At 52.3% G+C, this 16,474-nt stretch overlaps 1 protein-coding gene across 4 annotated transcripts in view; it reads left to right on the plus strand.

Annotated features, from left to right (window-relative positions):
* Mideas (mitotic deacetylase associated SANT domain protein) overlaps positions 1-16,474 on the plus strand; it is a 67,790-nt gene that overhangs the window by 32,866 nt on the left and 18,450 nt on the right. For 3 of the 4 annotated variants that reach the window (XM_057782431.1, XM_057782430.1, XM_057782432.1), the window contains exons 2-3: positions 13,049-14,710; positions 15,734-16,033. In XM_057782431.1, coding sequence (XP_057638414.1) covers positions 13,280-14,710; positions 15,734-16,033 — 1,731 coding nt within the window. In that variant the 5' untranslated portion in view covers positions 13,049-13,279. The remainder of the gene's footprint in view (positions 1-13,048; positions 14,711-15,733; positions 16,034-16,474) is intronic. The other variant, XM_057782433.1, reaches the window with a different exon arrangement.

The following is a 16,474-nucleotide window of genomic DNA, read 5'->3' on the forward strand; positions in this document are numbered from 1 at the left end:
TGTTCTGCCCGGCCTATCCAGAGCTGCCAGCCAGCTGTGAAGGAGAAGAGGCCAGCCATTCTTTTCTCCTAGACCCAGCAAAGGGGGAAGGAAATAGCATGTATCGAGTGATCGCTGTGTTCGGGCGCTCTGTCTCTGTGCTCCCTCATCTAATCCCACAGTAGCTTTAATACTGTGGCGCCCACTTACTGATAGGGAAGCCGAGGCTTACCAAGGCTAGCCATGGGAGAGGCTGCACACTGCACCCTGTTCAGCCTTCTTACCACACAGTTCCAATCTTCGTGTGGCTGTTTCCGTGCGCACAGGGTACAGTCGCTGCACCCGCAGAATGCAGTGAGGTGGTAAGAATTAGGGCGTCACTAGACTGATTGGTAGGGGAGATATTTGGGCAGAGGAGGGCAGGAAAGATCCCTCTGTGCCTCCCTCCCCATTACACTTAACGGGGCAATCAGAAGCCCAGTTTTGAGCTTAGGTCTAGGGCTTTCAGGGCCGTTCACACATGCGTGGAAGGGGATAATGAGGCTTAATTTAGGTCTTCCAGATGTCTCCTCTCTCAAATGTGCCCCAGGCACTACCGCCCTAAGAAAGGCTCTGGAGACCAGAGACTAGGGGTTAGGTGGGATCTTGGGTCTTCTGGACTGTTGGGTTTGACCCTAGGGCCTATCATTCCTGTTGGCTTGGCCCAGGTCCCAGAGTGCCTGGTTGGTGTGTACTTGGGGCTTAGGCTGAATGTTCTGCGGGTGCCTGGCGTGGCATGCCAAAGGCCTCTGGGTGTATTTCAGGAACAATAAAGAATAAATCAACAGAGGAGAAAAGGGCCTACAGCAGCTGCCCAGAGACTGGAGAAATGCAGGGAATGCGCCAGCCTTTGGCAGAGGTCCTGAATCTCGACTAGGCCTGAGAAAGAGCCTGATGCGCACAGGGTGCTTGGTGTAAGAGAGATGGGCAGCTCTCTGCACCTACCCTGCAGCCCTCTGAGGGGTTCTCGGCAGCCATGCTGTGAACCCTGCTCTCCTGGCAGCCCAGTTTTGTGCTTCTTGCTCACTGGGAGGACCAGGGAACACAGTCACTTCCACACCGAGCCTGGTAACCAGATGAGCCTTGGCCCTCTATAGAGCTGATCCGACAGAAGATGGGGTGGTGGTGAAGGCTTAGGACCCTATATCCCAGACTGCCAGCTTCACCCCAGAGCTGGGAAGAAGTGAGCTAGACCATCACTGAGGACCTGGCAGGTTTGAAGGAGTGAAGTGGTGGTTTGAATGAGAACGTCCTCCCCTGCCAAAGTCCATCTATTTGAATCTTAGTCACCAGGGAGTGGCACTGTCTGAGAAGGATTAGGAGGTGTGGCCTTACTGGAGTAGGACTGGCCTTTTAGAGGAAGTGTTTCACTGGGGGTGGACTTTGAGGTTTCAAAAGCCCCAGCCAGGCCCATTGTCTCTTTATTCCTACTGCCTGTGGATCTGGATGCCGGACTCTCAGCTACTTCTTCAGCACCACGCCTGCTGGGCTGCCCGACATGCTGGTAAGGAACCAAACCTCTGAAACTGCCAGCAAGCCCGCAATAAAATGCTTTCTCTTTTAAGAGTTGCCTTGGTCATGGTGTCTCGTCATAGCAACAGAACAGTGACTTAAGGCAGGTGCACCATGCGAGGGTATCCACTTGCCAACCCGTGACTCTACTAAGGTCGTAATCTGTAGGTCCTTGGGACAAGTGACCATGGGTTCACAGTCAGGTTACTTCTCTGGGTCGTCATGAACTGGGTTTCCGATGTGATCTTGGAATGTAGGCTTACTAATCTCCCTCTCCCTTGTTTAGCATGTACCACGAACAGCTTTCATTCAAAAATTAAAGTTCTCAGAAGAAGCCGGAGAACCCCATGCAGAGATGTGGTTGCCTGCTGCTCGGTGTCCTGGGTACTGGGGGCCATAGGTGCTCAGAGAACTAAAGCTTGGAACTGAATGGACTCACATTTCGGGGCATCAGGGGAAGGGATAAGAAAGAACTTGAACCTTTTGGGCATTTGGGGTATATGATGGCCTGGGGAGAGCAGGCTTTATTTGGAGGGTGCTTGTGGATGTAGCCCTGGAGAATATGGGAAGCATGTGGCTTCTAGAAGGAAAACACACAGATCCTTCCATAGGATTCTTGGGTGTGGGGATCATTGTAGCATCCTCAGAGCTACTCACCCACTGGGCGGTTTTCAGCCAGCCACACTTCTGGAACATCAGGGCGGTCTTCACAGTCTTCAGGGAGAAGTTGTGTCTTGGAGGCTTCTCTGTTCACCTGGTGTTTCAAAACTGCTCTGTGTGGCCTCCAAACTGGAGGCAGAGCCTGGGACTCAAGTTTGCAGAAAGAGTTATTGAGACAGGCAGCCCTGGCTGCAGCCCTGGACTTGCCTCTGCTCCTCTGACCTTTGACCCCTTGGAACTTTTGAGGTTTATTGGTAGAAAAGAGGGAGATTAAATAGGAATTCTTAGTACCAAGCTTGCACCGCAGCTCCTGAAGCATGGGTGTTAAAAGCACGGATAAAGCTGTATTTGTGTAGTGGCGTGATTAACCTTGGCTTCAGGTTTCCTCAGTGTCTTCTGAAGAGCTGGGGGCCTTCTTAAATGGAGGCATGAAGTGTTGTTTTTAAGTCCTTAATACTGGAACCCTGCTGTGCCCCTGGGTGTATGTCCTAAGACAAATTCCTTTCTCTGGATTACTGTGCTGAATGAGGAGTTAGGTTGCGTGAATGTGGACATCCCTTGATATTTGGAATCTGCTCAGCTTTCCCAGCTGAGCTCTGCTTTGCTAGTTGGCTCTGGAGAGGGGCCCAAGCCGTCTTGATGTGATGGGAGACCTTTACCTGACTGAAGTCCCTCTGAGCTGTAGCTTCCAGCCTACCTCTGCAGGCTCCCCTCTCCCCACTGCCTGTGTACCCTCTGGGCTCTCCTGACTTTGAGGGGCCTTTTATCAGTACCCCAATAGGGATCTGTTTCTAGAAGATTTGGATCCTCTCTTGAGAGGAGTGTGATGTACCACACCCTGGTTGAAAATGTCTCCTAGGAAGAGCATCCTTAGGATGGAGTGGGAGGGAAGGCAGAGGCCACACTGGCTTTGTAGGGTTCTCAAAAGTATTGTTCACTCACTCCTGGGAACTGCAGGTGTAGGAAGGTGGAAAGAGGCGGGACCTTGGAGGCAGACAGCATTTGGATCGAGTCTGAGTGTCCCTCCATTGCAAGGACAGGATCCATCTTTGTATGGTTTGTAAGGATGGATTGTCATGAGCCAGGGTTTGAAAAGTGCCCCACTCAGACGAGTGTCCTGTCAGTATTAGCTCCTGTCTTGGGAAGGAAGTGCATTTAGGCCACAGAGAATACCATAGGCTGTTTCCCCAGGGAAAAGCAAGGTGACCTGTTGTGATGCAAAGACTGCTTCATCCCAAAGCTGTTTAGTTTTTTTTTTTTTTTAAGGTGGTCTCACTATGTATCTCTGGCTGATCTAGAACTCACAGAAATCCCCCTGCCTCTGTGTCCTGAGTACTGGGATTAAAGGTGTGTGCCACCACACCTGGCTTTATGCAAGCTATTTTAATTGGGGTCAGAATCAGTGTGTCTGGTGTGAAGGAACGGGCAAGAAGATACTTGTGGGCTTGCAAATGTTCAAGATCTGCCATGCATGGAGAACGTGGTGAGGAGGAAGTGGCCGTCACAAGCTAGGAGAGTATGACAGGTCTTTGAACCTTGGTTTTCTGGAAATTTCTCACTTATTATTTGCTTTTGAATTTTAGCTCATTTTGATCCAAGAACATATTTTGTATAATTTTAATCTTTTAAATTTATTAAGATTTCTTTGATTGTGCTGGGCAGTGGTGGTGCACTTAGGAGGCAGAGGCAAGGTGGATTTCTGCAAGTTTAAGACCAGCCTGGTCTACAGAGAGAGTTAAAAGGACAGACAGCGCTGTTAAACAGAGAAACCCTGTCTTGAACCCCCTCCCCCAACCAAAAACAAACAAACAAACAAAAAAACCCAAAACTTACTTGCTTTATGGTCCGAGCTAGCGAATGTGCTCTGAAGAGAGTGTATGGTGGTGTTGGCAGGTGTTGCATAGGTGACTTTTAGATAGAATTGCTTTGTCTTATCCAAGCTTTCTTTTTCTTGTTGTTGAGACCGGGTTTAAGGATTTACATCGTTATCCCAGCACTTGAGAAGCTGAGCCAGAAGGATTACATCAAGTTCTAGACTAGTTTGGGCTAGAGTAAAACCTTGTCTCAAAAAGAAAAAAGTGGACTATTGAAGTCTTTGATGGTAGCAGTTGAACTGACTGTTTCCTTCAATTCTGACAGTGTTGGCTTTATGTTTCTTTTGTTTTGTTTTTTGTTAAGTGCATACATGTTTATGACTGATAGTTTCTTGATGGACCATCATTGTTACCATGACAAAATGTTTCGCTTTGTCTTTAATTTTTGTCTAAAGATCAGTTTTTCCTAACCATTGTCCAGTCCTTCCAGTTCTCCTTTGGATACTGTTTACATGGTGTCTTTTTTTTTTTGTTGTTGTTGTTCTTTTTAACCTTTATATATTTATTTGGTGTGTTTGTGTGTTTTGTGAATGTATTGTGTTCATGTGTATGCAGGAATGTGGGGTTTTGTGTGTCTGTGTGTGTGTGAGCATTCATGCATGCACGCTTGCTAGATGTATGTTAAGGCCAGAGGTCACGGTCAGATGTCCTCCTCAGTTGGTCCCCTTATTTTTGAGCTAGTCTCACTAGTCCTCTATCTCCTGGGCTTACAGGCATGTGCTGCTGTGTTCGGCTTTGTGTGTGGGTGCTGGGGATCTGAACTCAGGTCCTCAGGCTTACAGCAAGCACTTTATTGACTTGTCTATCTTTCTGGCTCCTCCTTTTTCTTTCCTTTCCTTTTTCTCAGGGTGGGGTTGAGACAGAGCCTTACAGTATCGCCTTCAATGGCCTGGAACTGCCTCTGCAGACCAGGCTGGCCTCGAACTCATAGAGATCCTCCTGCCTCTGCCTGCTGTCTCTTTTTCTTTCTTTATTTTCCACGTATTTAAGTCTTGTAACAGAAAGAGTATCTTGTAAACCATATGTCACTGGATCACCTTTAAGGAATTATGCCAACCACTGTCTTTTGTTGTTGTTGTTGTTGTTGTTTTAATTGGAGCATTTTATACATTGACATTTTAAATAGTTGTTGATAAAGTAGGATTTATGCCTATTTTTGCCGTTTCATTTTTATGGCTTGTTCTATACTTCCCCCATTACTACCTTCTTTTGTGTTACATTTGGTTGAGTATTCCATTCCTGGCCTGTAAAACGGGAAAAAAAAATGAAAATAAAAAAGGGGGTTAAACGAGATGCCGCCCACACCTTAAGAGCTTCATCAACATGGGAGCTCGGGTGGACCGTGGGCTCTGTGAGAGTCACAGTCATCCCTAGGGTTTGCTAAGCTAAGTCAGCCCTGGGCTCTTTGGGACCCTGGTGTCTTCTACACAGGATACTACTCTGGCAGTGATGGTCCCTAGGAAATGTCACCACAGGTCCCGACTCGCTGGCTCCAATACGTGGCACTGTTTGGGCTCTTCATGAAGAATTATGGATTTACCTCCTGTTCTCTCTCTTCCCTCTTTCAGACCCAGGGTGGGTTTGAGAATCACGGCAGGGCTACAGACGACTACAGAGCCTAATGCGGGGGCAGCTACATGAGTTGGAGTCCGCAGGCTGGTTTCTCACCAGTGAATTCTGGGACGGGCTGCTCCTAGGCCTCAGTAGGGAAATAGTGTCTGTATAAGTAAGCAGCGCTTGCTTACCTTGGGCACGCAGGTGGTCCTGTCTGTCCCGTGGGTCTTTCTTGGTTCCTGTCCTCCCCATGCCCTGTCTGAAGTCCCCAGATGCAGGAACTGGGGAATGGAGATTACTGGACCAGGTACCTAGTTCCCTGGCAAGCCATCCACTACCTTCTCCATCTGCTTCTAACCCCTTGAAGCATCATGGAGTAGTCATGGAACAGCAAGAAGGATCAGTAGGGGTACAGCGGTGTGTGCTGGAGACAGAGTGAGCAGAGCTAACAGTTTAGAGCAAAGGGGCAGCTTTAGCAGAGGTTCAAAGAGGGAACTCCCTGAGGGTCACTGTCCCTTGTGTTCACCCCAGCCCTCCCTCTCCCCTGTATTATAGTTATGCGTCTCTGTGTCTTTCTCTGCTCACTTCACTAGACGCTCCACAGGGTAGAAAACCATGCCTTGTCTCCTGTGTCTCCCGAGAGCCTGGCACGCAGCCAGTGCCATCGAATGCCTGTTGAATGGATGAAGGGGCCCAGGCAGACCTGCACAGCTGCGGTAGGGTGTGTGCGCTGGGGGAAGAGGCAGGGCAGGCAGTGTTAAGCAAGGCCCCTGTGACTGGCCTCCTCTGTATCTTGGCTCAAGGCCGAGGTTGGCACCGGGGCACTCAGGCAACCTCCAGAGAGCCCTGCCCTAAACCTACGGGGGAGTCAGACCTTTCCAGAAGGGAAGGACTAGAGCAGACAGACTGGTGGTGTGACCATCACGGGGCATAGAGTGTTTGAGGGCACAGACTAGAGGCCCCCACCCCAGGTCCAGCCACCCGAGGACGGCTGTTATTCTGTCTCTGGAGTTGAGGGTGTGTGTGCACGTGTGATTGTGAGGCTAGAGGTCAAGGTTGGTGTCCTCCACATTCGTATCTTGACCTGATTTTTGAGTGAGATATCTTATTGAACTAGGAGCTTGACGATTGTTGACTAGACCGGCTTCCCAGTATGTCCTAGGAATCTTCCTGTCTCCAGCGCCCAATGCTGGGATTTTGGGTGCCCTGTCGATGACTAGCTTCTGATATGGGCGCTGGGGATCCAAGTGGAGATATTCCTACTTGAGTGACAACACTTCATGGAACCACCTGTCTTTTTTTTTTTTTTGGTTTTTCGAGACAGGATTTCTCTGTGGTTTTGGAGCCTGTCCTGGAACTAGCTCTTGTAGACCAGGCTGGCCTCGAACTCACAGCGATCCGCCTGCCTCTGCCTCCCGGGTGCTGGGATTAAAGGCGTGCGCCACCACCGCCCGGCTACCTGTCTTTTCTTACAGAGTGTGTCACTGTCACCGTCACCCCTTGCTTCTGGTCCTTGTTCTTTGAGGAGAGTTTTATAGACAAGGTGGTGACCCTTGTCTTGTAGGCACGCAGCCAGTCAGTCCCTCAGTGGAGGCTGTGCTGAGTGTGGATGCTTGGTTCTCTGCTTGGCCCCAATAGCCCTTCTCTCTGCATGACTTTCCTCCCATAAAAGGAAACTGGTTATCCTGGTCCCCCAATGGACAGCTTGCTGGTGTTTGTGGGGGTAATGGGAGAGGGAGACAGTTAAGATGTCTTATCAGGTCGAGGATTTCCCTCTCACACTTAAGAGATGTTGCCTTTTTTTTTTTTTCTGTCAAAGCTTGTACTGTATTCAGCTTGAACCTTGGCCAAGTTTTCTGAGCCTGACCAACTTCATAACTGAGACCCTGGGGACTCCACCCCCCCCCCCCAGCCTGTCGACCTAGGTTCTGCATCTCTGAGCTGAAGTTTAGTCTGGGGAAAAGGTGACCCAGGGGCTCTGGATGAGGAATGGGCCTGCCACAGCCGTCTGCCTATTCTGCTCTCCCTGGTCCCTGTGGCTGGCAGGTCAGCACCTTCCGATCAAAGGCTCTTTACTCACCGTCATGCAACCCCCTGAAAACAGAGCTTCTGTGTCCAGTGGGCTAGAGAAATTGCCTCTCTGGCCTGACTGTGAACTCCTTGTTGCCCTGGAGTGGGGAACAAATGGCAGTTTGATGGCTACTTTGCATCTAGAGGGAAGGTTTATCCAAGACCTCACAACTCTGGCCCCAAGATGGCATTTCCAGAACACTTACCGAGTCTGGCTGTAGCCAGAGACCTCAGTTATCTGAGAAGAGCCATTCAGAGAGTGAACCTGGGCTAGGAGGCCAGCTAGACCATGCTGGATCCCTTGGCATGGAGCTTTTAATGTTTTAGACAGATCTGGTGTCTTGAGACCCAGTCCAACCATGTCAGGACATGAGGTAAACAGACTTAAACGCTCGTGTTCCTGGCCATGGCCCAGGCAGGGGTGAGCAGCCTCAGGGGCAGGCGAGCTGGTACTTTTCCAGGTGACTCGAGTGTAGAATGGGGCAGTGAATGGTGGTGCAGGAGCAGATGACTCATGGGCTGCCACTGGAGGTGGACTTGTGTCAGCTTTGTTGGAGAGGACACGGGCTCTGTGTGTCTTGTTGGGAGCTAACGTGGGCCCTTTGTAATCGCCTCAGCAGTCTGGGGAGTTCTGTTGTCTACCAGGGAGATAAAACGGGCCTCGGGACTAGGCAGGACCCCAGTCTGGATACCTGACTATGAGCCCTTTTGCTTGGTTAAGTTCTAAAGTGCAAATCTTGGGAGCAGTCTTGAATGAACATCCCACTAGGCAGGTCCGGATTGAGTGTCAAGGCACAGGGGTCTGCACCAGAGATGAAGAGGAAGCAGGCAAATAGGTGTGTGGTGGAGTCAGGTGATGAGCTCGCCTGCGTGGTCCCTCTCCTGGCCTTGGGGTTAGAGAGCTCCCCAGAGGAAGCAGTGGCCAAAGGGTCATGTCAGTGTGAAGGGTGGAAATGCAGGGATGCAGCCTCGCACAATGGGAAAGCCAGTTGATGAGACCTAACCATATCCTTCATGCATGAAGTGCTAGGAGAGACGGCAGGAGCCAGAGTCTGGGGACTTTTTGGGCAGGGTAGGTAGCTCAGACTTCGCCCCAAGGCAACCTCTTCAGCGCTCAGAAATAAGACTTGCATGGAGGTTAGGGTTTTGTAGTACCACTCTGTTGCTGTTTTACTCTTGGGTGGGAGACCCCAGGCCATATTCAACCTTGCTTTCTTGAGCTGGGCTTGTAGGACTGGGGTGGCAGCTCATATCCATAAAGTCAGTACTCAGGTTGCTAAGGTAAGAGGGTCTAGAGTTCAAAGCTAGCCTGAGCTTCCTAGTGAGACTGCCTCAAAATAAATCGTTTGCTCTCTAAGGGCTAGGAGGGCTTTCTAGCTGGTTCTTGCCTTCATTTCAGAGTTGACCCCTGTGACCCTGGACCAAGCTGGGCACTTCCTCCCTGGTCTCTGTGACCCACGGCAGTCTTGTGTCTCAGATGAACAAATCGAATGGCCCAGGTGGCTGATAAGTGGCTCAATCCCCTCTCAGTGGCCGTAACTGGTCCCTCTCCCCTGTGTTGACGGGCCCAATAGATTCTCCTGGATGGGCCAGTCACAGCTGGGCATGTAGGTAGGCTACTGTGCTACCTGAGGCACTGCTCTCCCTTTCGAGTAGAGTGACCATTAGCACTTCCAGAACCTTCTCGTGTGTGAGAAAGTTCAGCACATGGGTTCAGCACAGCTTTTTTTTTTCTTGGTGCATTTCCCCCTCCCCTTCTATAGGACAGTGCTTTTCACCATAGAGCTCTCTGAGAGCCTCCCTGGGCCCAGGCCACTGCCAATGCTTTGTGTTCAGCATAGGCAGACCTGCGGCGCTCTGGTCAGAGATTGGTGGCAGCAGAGAAGCTTCTAGAGAAAGGGACCTCGGAAGGGAGCATGACAGTCGCATAGACTGACAAAGTGGTTGCAATGTCTGGGCCTCTTGGTGGCTGCGGGTTTCCTCCTGCTGTGTTCTTGCAACCGTTGTCAGAGGCCCTGCAGCTGGTCCCAGGGGTGACCTGCCAGCCGGGGTTCCTGCTCTACACCCTCTTTTTGAACCTTGGGGACTTGGCCCATTGACTGGCAACTTTTGGAGAAGGTGGCTTCCTTCTTCCTCACTGTGAGGAAGGTCAGGCTGACCTACACCTGAAGGGCTAAGGAAACAAGGGCGTGACAGGAAAAACAGAGGAAGTGGCTCAGGCCTGTTTGAGTTGTGAGGGTGGGAGGTGCCTGGGTACTCTAAGAGCTGAAAGCCCCACAACAACAACCAAGACTGAACCAGGGCCGGGGTGCCTGTGTGAGAGAGCCTATGCATAGGGTGGGCCAGTGTAGCCAGTACAGGCGTCATGACTCCTGTACCCGGATCCCCGCTTCTTAAGATTGAGGTCTCACCTGACTGGCGATGGTGCACGCCTTTAATCCCAGCATTTAGGAGGCAGAGGCAGGTGGATCTCAGTGAGTTCGAGGCCAGCCTCGTCTACAAAGCGAGTTCTAGGACAGCCAGGACTGTGACATAGAGAAACCCTGTCTCAAAAAACAAACAAGTCAACAAACAAAAAGATTGAGGGTCTCAGTTATGTTTGAGGAGAGTGTAAGAGGGGTTAACTGCCGGAGCTCAAGTAGAAATAGGCGAGCACTCCCCGGAGCTAGAGAAGAGGCTGTCTGTACCCAGCAAACCTTGCCCTGGGCTCAAGGAAAGGTGAACATATGGGGCCCAAGATCAGGGCGGTGTGTGTTGAGGACTTCATCTGGAGTCTGACATGCCTGGCTTCAAGTCCTGGTGACATAATCATGTGTGACCATAGGCAAATTACCTTTTTCCTGTAAGCCTTACCAGCTTACCTACAAAATGGGGGTTAAAATATCCATGCTTGCTAACAGGAATTTTAAAAAAAATACAAAGTACTTTGGACCCTCCTGGCACAGGCAGGCCCCATTATTACTGTCCGGGCTCTTACCCAGGTGGCCCTTCCCACTTCCCCATATGCCCCTCTTCTCCTCGGCCTGTGTCTGTGGCCCTCTTGCAGGGCAGAAAGGGCCTTGCAGTAGAGATCTCTGCAGCAAGAAGCTTATGGGGGTGATTCTATCTTTCCCCAAACCAGCCCCTCCCCTAGTTTGTCCCTGTCTTTCTGTTGTGGTATGCCGAATGGTGGATTCTGCCTAGTGTGCAGGGTAGGAAGCAGGACAGAACTGGTCTCACCTTCTGACTTACATCTCCCCTGCTCCCAACCAAACCCTGGAGCTCCCTCCCCCTCCAAACCCTGCACCAGGCTCTGAATAGCCATTCCCCTGCCTAGGCCCCCTCTGCGTGTGCACCCATGTGGGCCTCCCCCTTTTCAGGCCCCCAAAGCCCATGCTGTGGCTCCCGCAGATGAATGTGAGCCTCCCTGAGTTTGCAGGCCCCTAGAGGCACGTGGCCTGCTGGGCTTCCCTCTGACCTGTCTCCACTGTCTCTTCCCCCTCTCTTCCTCTACAGACACACGCGGGCTTGGGTCTCCCTCAGAGAGGTGGAATTCCTCAGTCCCACCCTTCAGCTTCGTGGAGGCCCCAGGGGGATTTTCCCTCTCTGGCTGGCTTTTGGTTCTCTGCTGTGAATTGGTCTGGAATTGCTCAAGAAAAGGGGTTTAAAAAGCTATAGAGTTTTCTTCAAAAAACCTTGTTACTCTGGTTAGCTCTGAGTTCTTGTCCAAATTCTCCCCTTCCTGCTGTGGCTAGGGTGCCTCAGAGCCCTCTCTCTCCCTCCTTCCCTGAAATTTATAAGCAAATGAAAACAAAAGAGGCGTCCAGGCTAGGGGCTCGCACGGTCTTCGGGGGCCCAGGAGCCGAGGAAGGAAATAGAGGAGGAAGTTACTCCCCTTCTGGGTGCTGGGTGAAAGTGAAAGGGCAGGAGGGGCCTCCAGTGAGTCAGGCAGCCAAGCTGGCTGGCAGGCCAGGCCGGGCCGGGAGCCGGGAGCCCGGGGCTGCGGCGGAAACGTGCAGAGCCGCGATAGCGCTGCGTGTCTGGGAGGGGAACCGGGTAGGTGCAGGCAGGGCTTCTTGTGGGCAGGACTTGTGACGCCCGGTCTGTTCCCTGCTGGTTTTCTGGGAACTGCCCCACCTGCTAACGTGGTGTCTGTTGCTTTCAGAGCTTCTGGGGATCTGCAGATTCTCCTTTGCCCGCCTCTAGCCTTCCTGAGAGACTCAAGGCCAGAGCCTTGGGGAAAGAAGTGGGCTGCTGTACTTCCCACTCCTACCAATTTCCCAGGGAAAAAACAAACAAATTAAAGAAACGAACACAATTTTTTTCTGAAGAACAAAAACTTAACGATCCAGCAAGCGGCTGTGCATGTTGTAAAATATAGGCCCGGATTCTGTTCTGTAGCAATGTCCATATAACAATCGTCTTCAACATCAAGTTAGAGGAGTTTGGGGAGTCTGGTCTGGCTCATGTGTACAACATGTGCTTAACATATATGAAGCCTCCATCCCAGTAACCCCATCCCTAATACTATGGTAAAGCAGGAAAGCTGAACACTTTACATCACGGGACATGTTGGGGGCCTAAGTTCTAGAACTCTGCACCCTTTCTTTGAGTTCGATTCAGCTTTAGCCAGCCGCTCTTGAGCAGTGGAGGGGAAGGAGGTGGCAGCCGCCCTGCAGCTGCTGCTGGCTGACCAGCCACTAGACTAAATTGGGCCTCCAGCCAGCCAGGGTTGCAAAACAGGTTCTGTGCTAGTTTGAGAAAGACTCTGGCAGCCAGAGCCCCACCCAGCAGCTCTTCCCAGGGGTGGGGCCTCACCTACATGCCTCAGCATAAAAGGCTGCAGGCCTAACTAACTCTGTCTGGGTCCTGGGCTTTGCAAGAGCCTGGTGTAGCTACAAAGGATGGGTGGTCATACTGGGAATAAATAGTCCCTGTCCCCTAACTTCCCTTGTCTTCAAGTGGAGTGTCGGAGGTGGCGGTGGCCTGTGGGTCAGGGGCTTTTGTGTAGACAGATGTGTAAGGAGGACCAGACCCGGCCTGTCCGGTGCCGGAACCAGGCTTAATAGGACAAGGGTCTTTGTTTTCCCTTTTCTCGGTTTGCCTTGGGGCTTGGACTGCAGGGCAGCTCCACTTGGCCCCTCAGCTGTGTCTTTTTACAGGGCACAAATTACACACTCAAATGCTGCATGCATGGAGTCTAGCCAGAAGGTGGTGGACAGGGGAGAGTGACAGTATACCTGAGGAGACTGCTGTTCCTGCTGCCTTCCCGGCAGCTTCCCCCTGGTTCCTGGCCCCCATGTGACCTGAGGCAGGGGGACACTGGTGCTGATCTCCAGGGATCCTGTGGCTGATGGCTCTCACCCCTTTTTCCTCCTCAGGCTCCAGGATCTGGTGCAGCAACATGATTGGGGGCGTGTAGCCGAGCCCAAGAACCGCTCCAGAAGAGGGAGGACCTGCGGACATTACTTGGCTCCTGTGTTTTCCTCTGCCCCTCTTCTGCCCTCACTGGCTACCGGCCTGGGACTGTGGCCAGTCTTCCAGCAGGACCTTCTCCCGAGGGATGGGCAGCTGCTGAAGGACGTCTCTGCCAGGGCTTAGTTGGCCACACCATGAACCTCCAGGCCCAGCCCAAGGCTCAGAATAAGCGCAAACGTTGCCCTTTTGGGGACCAGGACCCAGCTTCCAAGGAACAGCCACCACCCCTGAAGGCTCCACCACAGTCCCTCAGAGCGAAGGAGGAACAACAGTACGAGGCCCACGAAGGCCCAGCAGGGGTTGCTTCCACCACCCAGCCTGTGGAGCTGTCTCCTTCCAACAACCTGGCTCTGCTGAACTCTGTGGTATATGGATCTGAGCGAACCACAGCAGCCATGTTGTCCCAGCAAGCTCAAGTAGGCTCAGTGAAGTGGCCCAACTCTGTGATGGCCCCGGGGCGGGGCCTGGAGCGCGCAGGAGGTGGAGGCATTAGTGACAGTGGCTGGCAGCAACAACCTGGCCAGCCTCCACCCCACGCCGCGTGGAACCACCTGTCCCTCTACAGTGGGCCCAAAGGGAGCCCTCATCCAGGCGTAGGAGTCTCCCCCTACTATAACCACCCCGAGGCACTGAAGGGGAACAAACCTGGGGGTCCACAGCTGGATCACTATGGAAATGCAGTGCAGCCCATGGTGCCCCAGAAGATGCAGCTGGATGTGGGGAGGCCCCAGGCACCCTTGAACTCTTTCCATGCAGCCAAGAAACCCCCAAACCAGACACTGCCCTTGCAACCCTTCCAGCTGGCATTTGGCCACCAGATGAACCGCCAGGTCTTCCGACAGGGCCCACAGCCCTCTAACCCCACCACCTCCTTCCCGCCTCAGAAGCAGCAGCAGCAGCAGCAGCCGGCAGCCCTGCCCCAGATGCAGCTATTCGAGAACTATTACATGCATCAGCCGCCTTCCCAGCAACCCCAGGACTTTGGCCTAGCACCGGGTGGGCCACTGGGACAGACCCACTTGGCTCACCACAGCATGGCCCCCTACCCCTTTCCTCACAATCCAGATATGAACCCTGAACTACGCAAGGCCCTCCTGCAGGACTCCGCCCCACAGCCTGTGCTACCTCAGCCCCAGATGGCCTTCCCACGGCGCTCCCGCCGTCTCTCCAAGGAGGGGATTCTGCCTTCCAACTCCCTTGACGGAGCTGGCACCCAACCTGGGCAGGAGCCCACAGGCAATCTGTTTCTACATCACTGGCCTCTTCAGCAGCCACCACCGGGCTCCCTGGGGCAGCCCCATTCTGAAGCCCTGGGATTCTCATTAGAACTAAGGGAGTCTCAGCTGCTGGCCGATGGGGAGAGACTGGCACCCAACGGTCGGGAGCGGGAGCGGGAGGCTCCTGCCGTGGGTAATGAGGAGGTCATGAGGGCGGGGGGCCTAGGAGACTGCGGACAGATGCTGCGAGGTGGGGTGATCCACAGCACAAGACGGAGGCGCAGGGCGTCCCAGGAGGCTAATTTGCTGACACTGGCCCAGAAGGCGGTGGAGCTGGCCTCACTGCAGGTGAGAATGAGGGCTGCACCTGGCATCCCATCAGGCAGGGCTGGGGTGGGGTGAGAAATAAACGGTGCTAGACTTATTGGGCAGTTTCTTCAGCTATTTAAAGGAAGCGAAAGTTCTGCATCCCGAAAACCTCTGCAGGAGGCACCCGAACCTGCAGGGATGCTGAGGTTTCTACACGGGGAGGTTGGTGGGCAGGAAAGTCCTTGTTGGCTTCTTCACGTGAAATGAGAATTGGGAGTAGGGGGTGCCGAGAGCCGGTATTCTAAGTTTCAAGGGTGTGCAGGTGGTTACAGAGATCATTAAGTGGGACCTAAAGAGGTTTGCTGGGTTGGCTGTAAATCACGTTGCGGTAAAGGTCATTTTTTTAAAGGGAGGAAAACCAAACAGAATTTGAGCACTTGTGTTACCTTGGGGTTTTAGTTTTATTTTCTACTTGCTCAAATGTAACTTCTCATCAAACACAACAGCAAGGATAGATCTCCTGTCCCAGGTTCCTGTAAAGAAGTTGATCCAGTTGGGAACTTGCAGGACGGTGTAGTCTGCATAGACACCTCGTATTTGACCAGTATTTACTCTTTTCTTCCTTAGGAGTTGCAGCTAATGTTGTCTTTAGGTCCAGGTAGACACACAGGAGGCTGCAGAGTTTTAGGGTCTTCCCTCCAGTCAGGTAGCCATGAGAAAAAAGCTTCAGAGACCTCCCTTTAGCTTGCCACAGCAAGGCCCTTTCTTGTGTGTCGCACCCTGTATGCTGGATGCTAAGCAGCTGAAGCTATTTGTGGGCTGAAGTGACCCCTTGGAATCACCTGCTTCAGGCCAGGGTGGCACAGCCAGGCAGAAGGGGGCATGGACAGTATCCGAAATGTCGAGGAAGAGGGGTGGTCCAGAAATGCCAGGTTGTCAAAGACCGGGGAGTGGGTTGTTGTGTTGCTGTATTGAATGGGCATGGAAGTTCTAGATCAACAAATGGGGTCTCATCTTCTGAACCTCACTGCCTCCCACTAATCTAATCTCCCTCTTCTCCAGGATGCCAATGGCTCAGAGGAGAAGCGGAAAAGTGTGCTGGCCTCCACTGCCAAGTGTGGGGTGGAGTTTTCTGAGCCTGCCTTAGCTGCCAAGCGAGCTCGAGAGGAGAGTGGAATGGTGCCCCTCATCATCCCGGTGTCGGTCCCTGTGCGGACGGTGGGTCCAGCTGAGGTGGCCCAAGTGGGAAGTGGTGATGAGGACGGGAAGGGTCTTGAACAGTACCCCCCTGAGCACAAACCATCGGTCATCGTTACCCGCAGGCGGTCCACCCGAGTTCCCGGGACGGATGCTCCAGCTCAGGTATCCTCCCCAGTGCCCGGAGCTTCTAGCTACAAAGACTCCAAGGGAAGCAGTAGATGCTTCGAGTATCCAGGGAGATACTATTTTCTTTCTTTATTTTATGTCTGTTTATCACATGCATGCAATGTCCAGGAGAACTGTAGCTGTGGACAGTAGGAGCCACCGTGTGGGTACCTGGAGTAGAGTGCCGCTCCTCTGGAAGAGCATCCAGTGCTCTTAACCACGAATCCATCTTTCCAGTTGTCAGGGAGATACTATTTTTCTTTTCCAAATCAGACTGTACTAAGGAACACAGAGGGCATGAGACCGTTTCATACCTGAAATTGTGGTCACTGCAGAGAATCTAGGATGTGAATCTTTTTGTTGTTGGCTCCTAGTGAAGGCCCTGAGCTAGCTTCTGAGGTGCAGAGGTGTTTGCTTGTGCTGCTCAGTTCTGAGCTG

Source organism: Chionomys nivalis, chromosome 10 (assembly GCF_950005125.1).
Source record: "Chionomys nivalis chromosome 10, mChiNiv1.1, whole genome shotgun sequence".
Classification (NCBI taxonomy): domain Eukaryota; kingdom Metazoa; phylum Chordata; class Mammalia; order Rodentia; family Cricetidae; genus Chionomys; species Chionomys nivalis.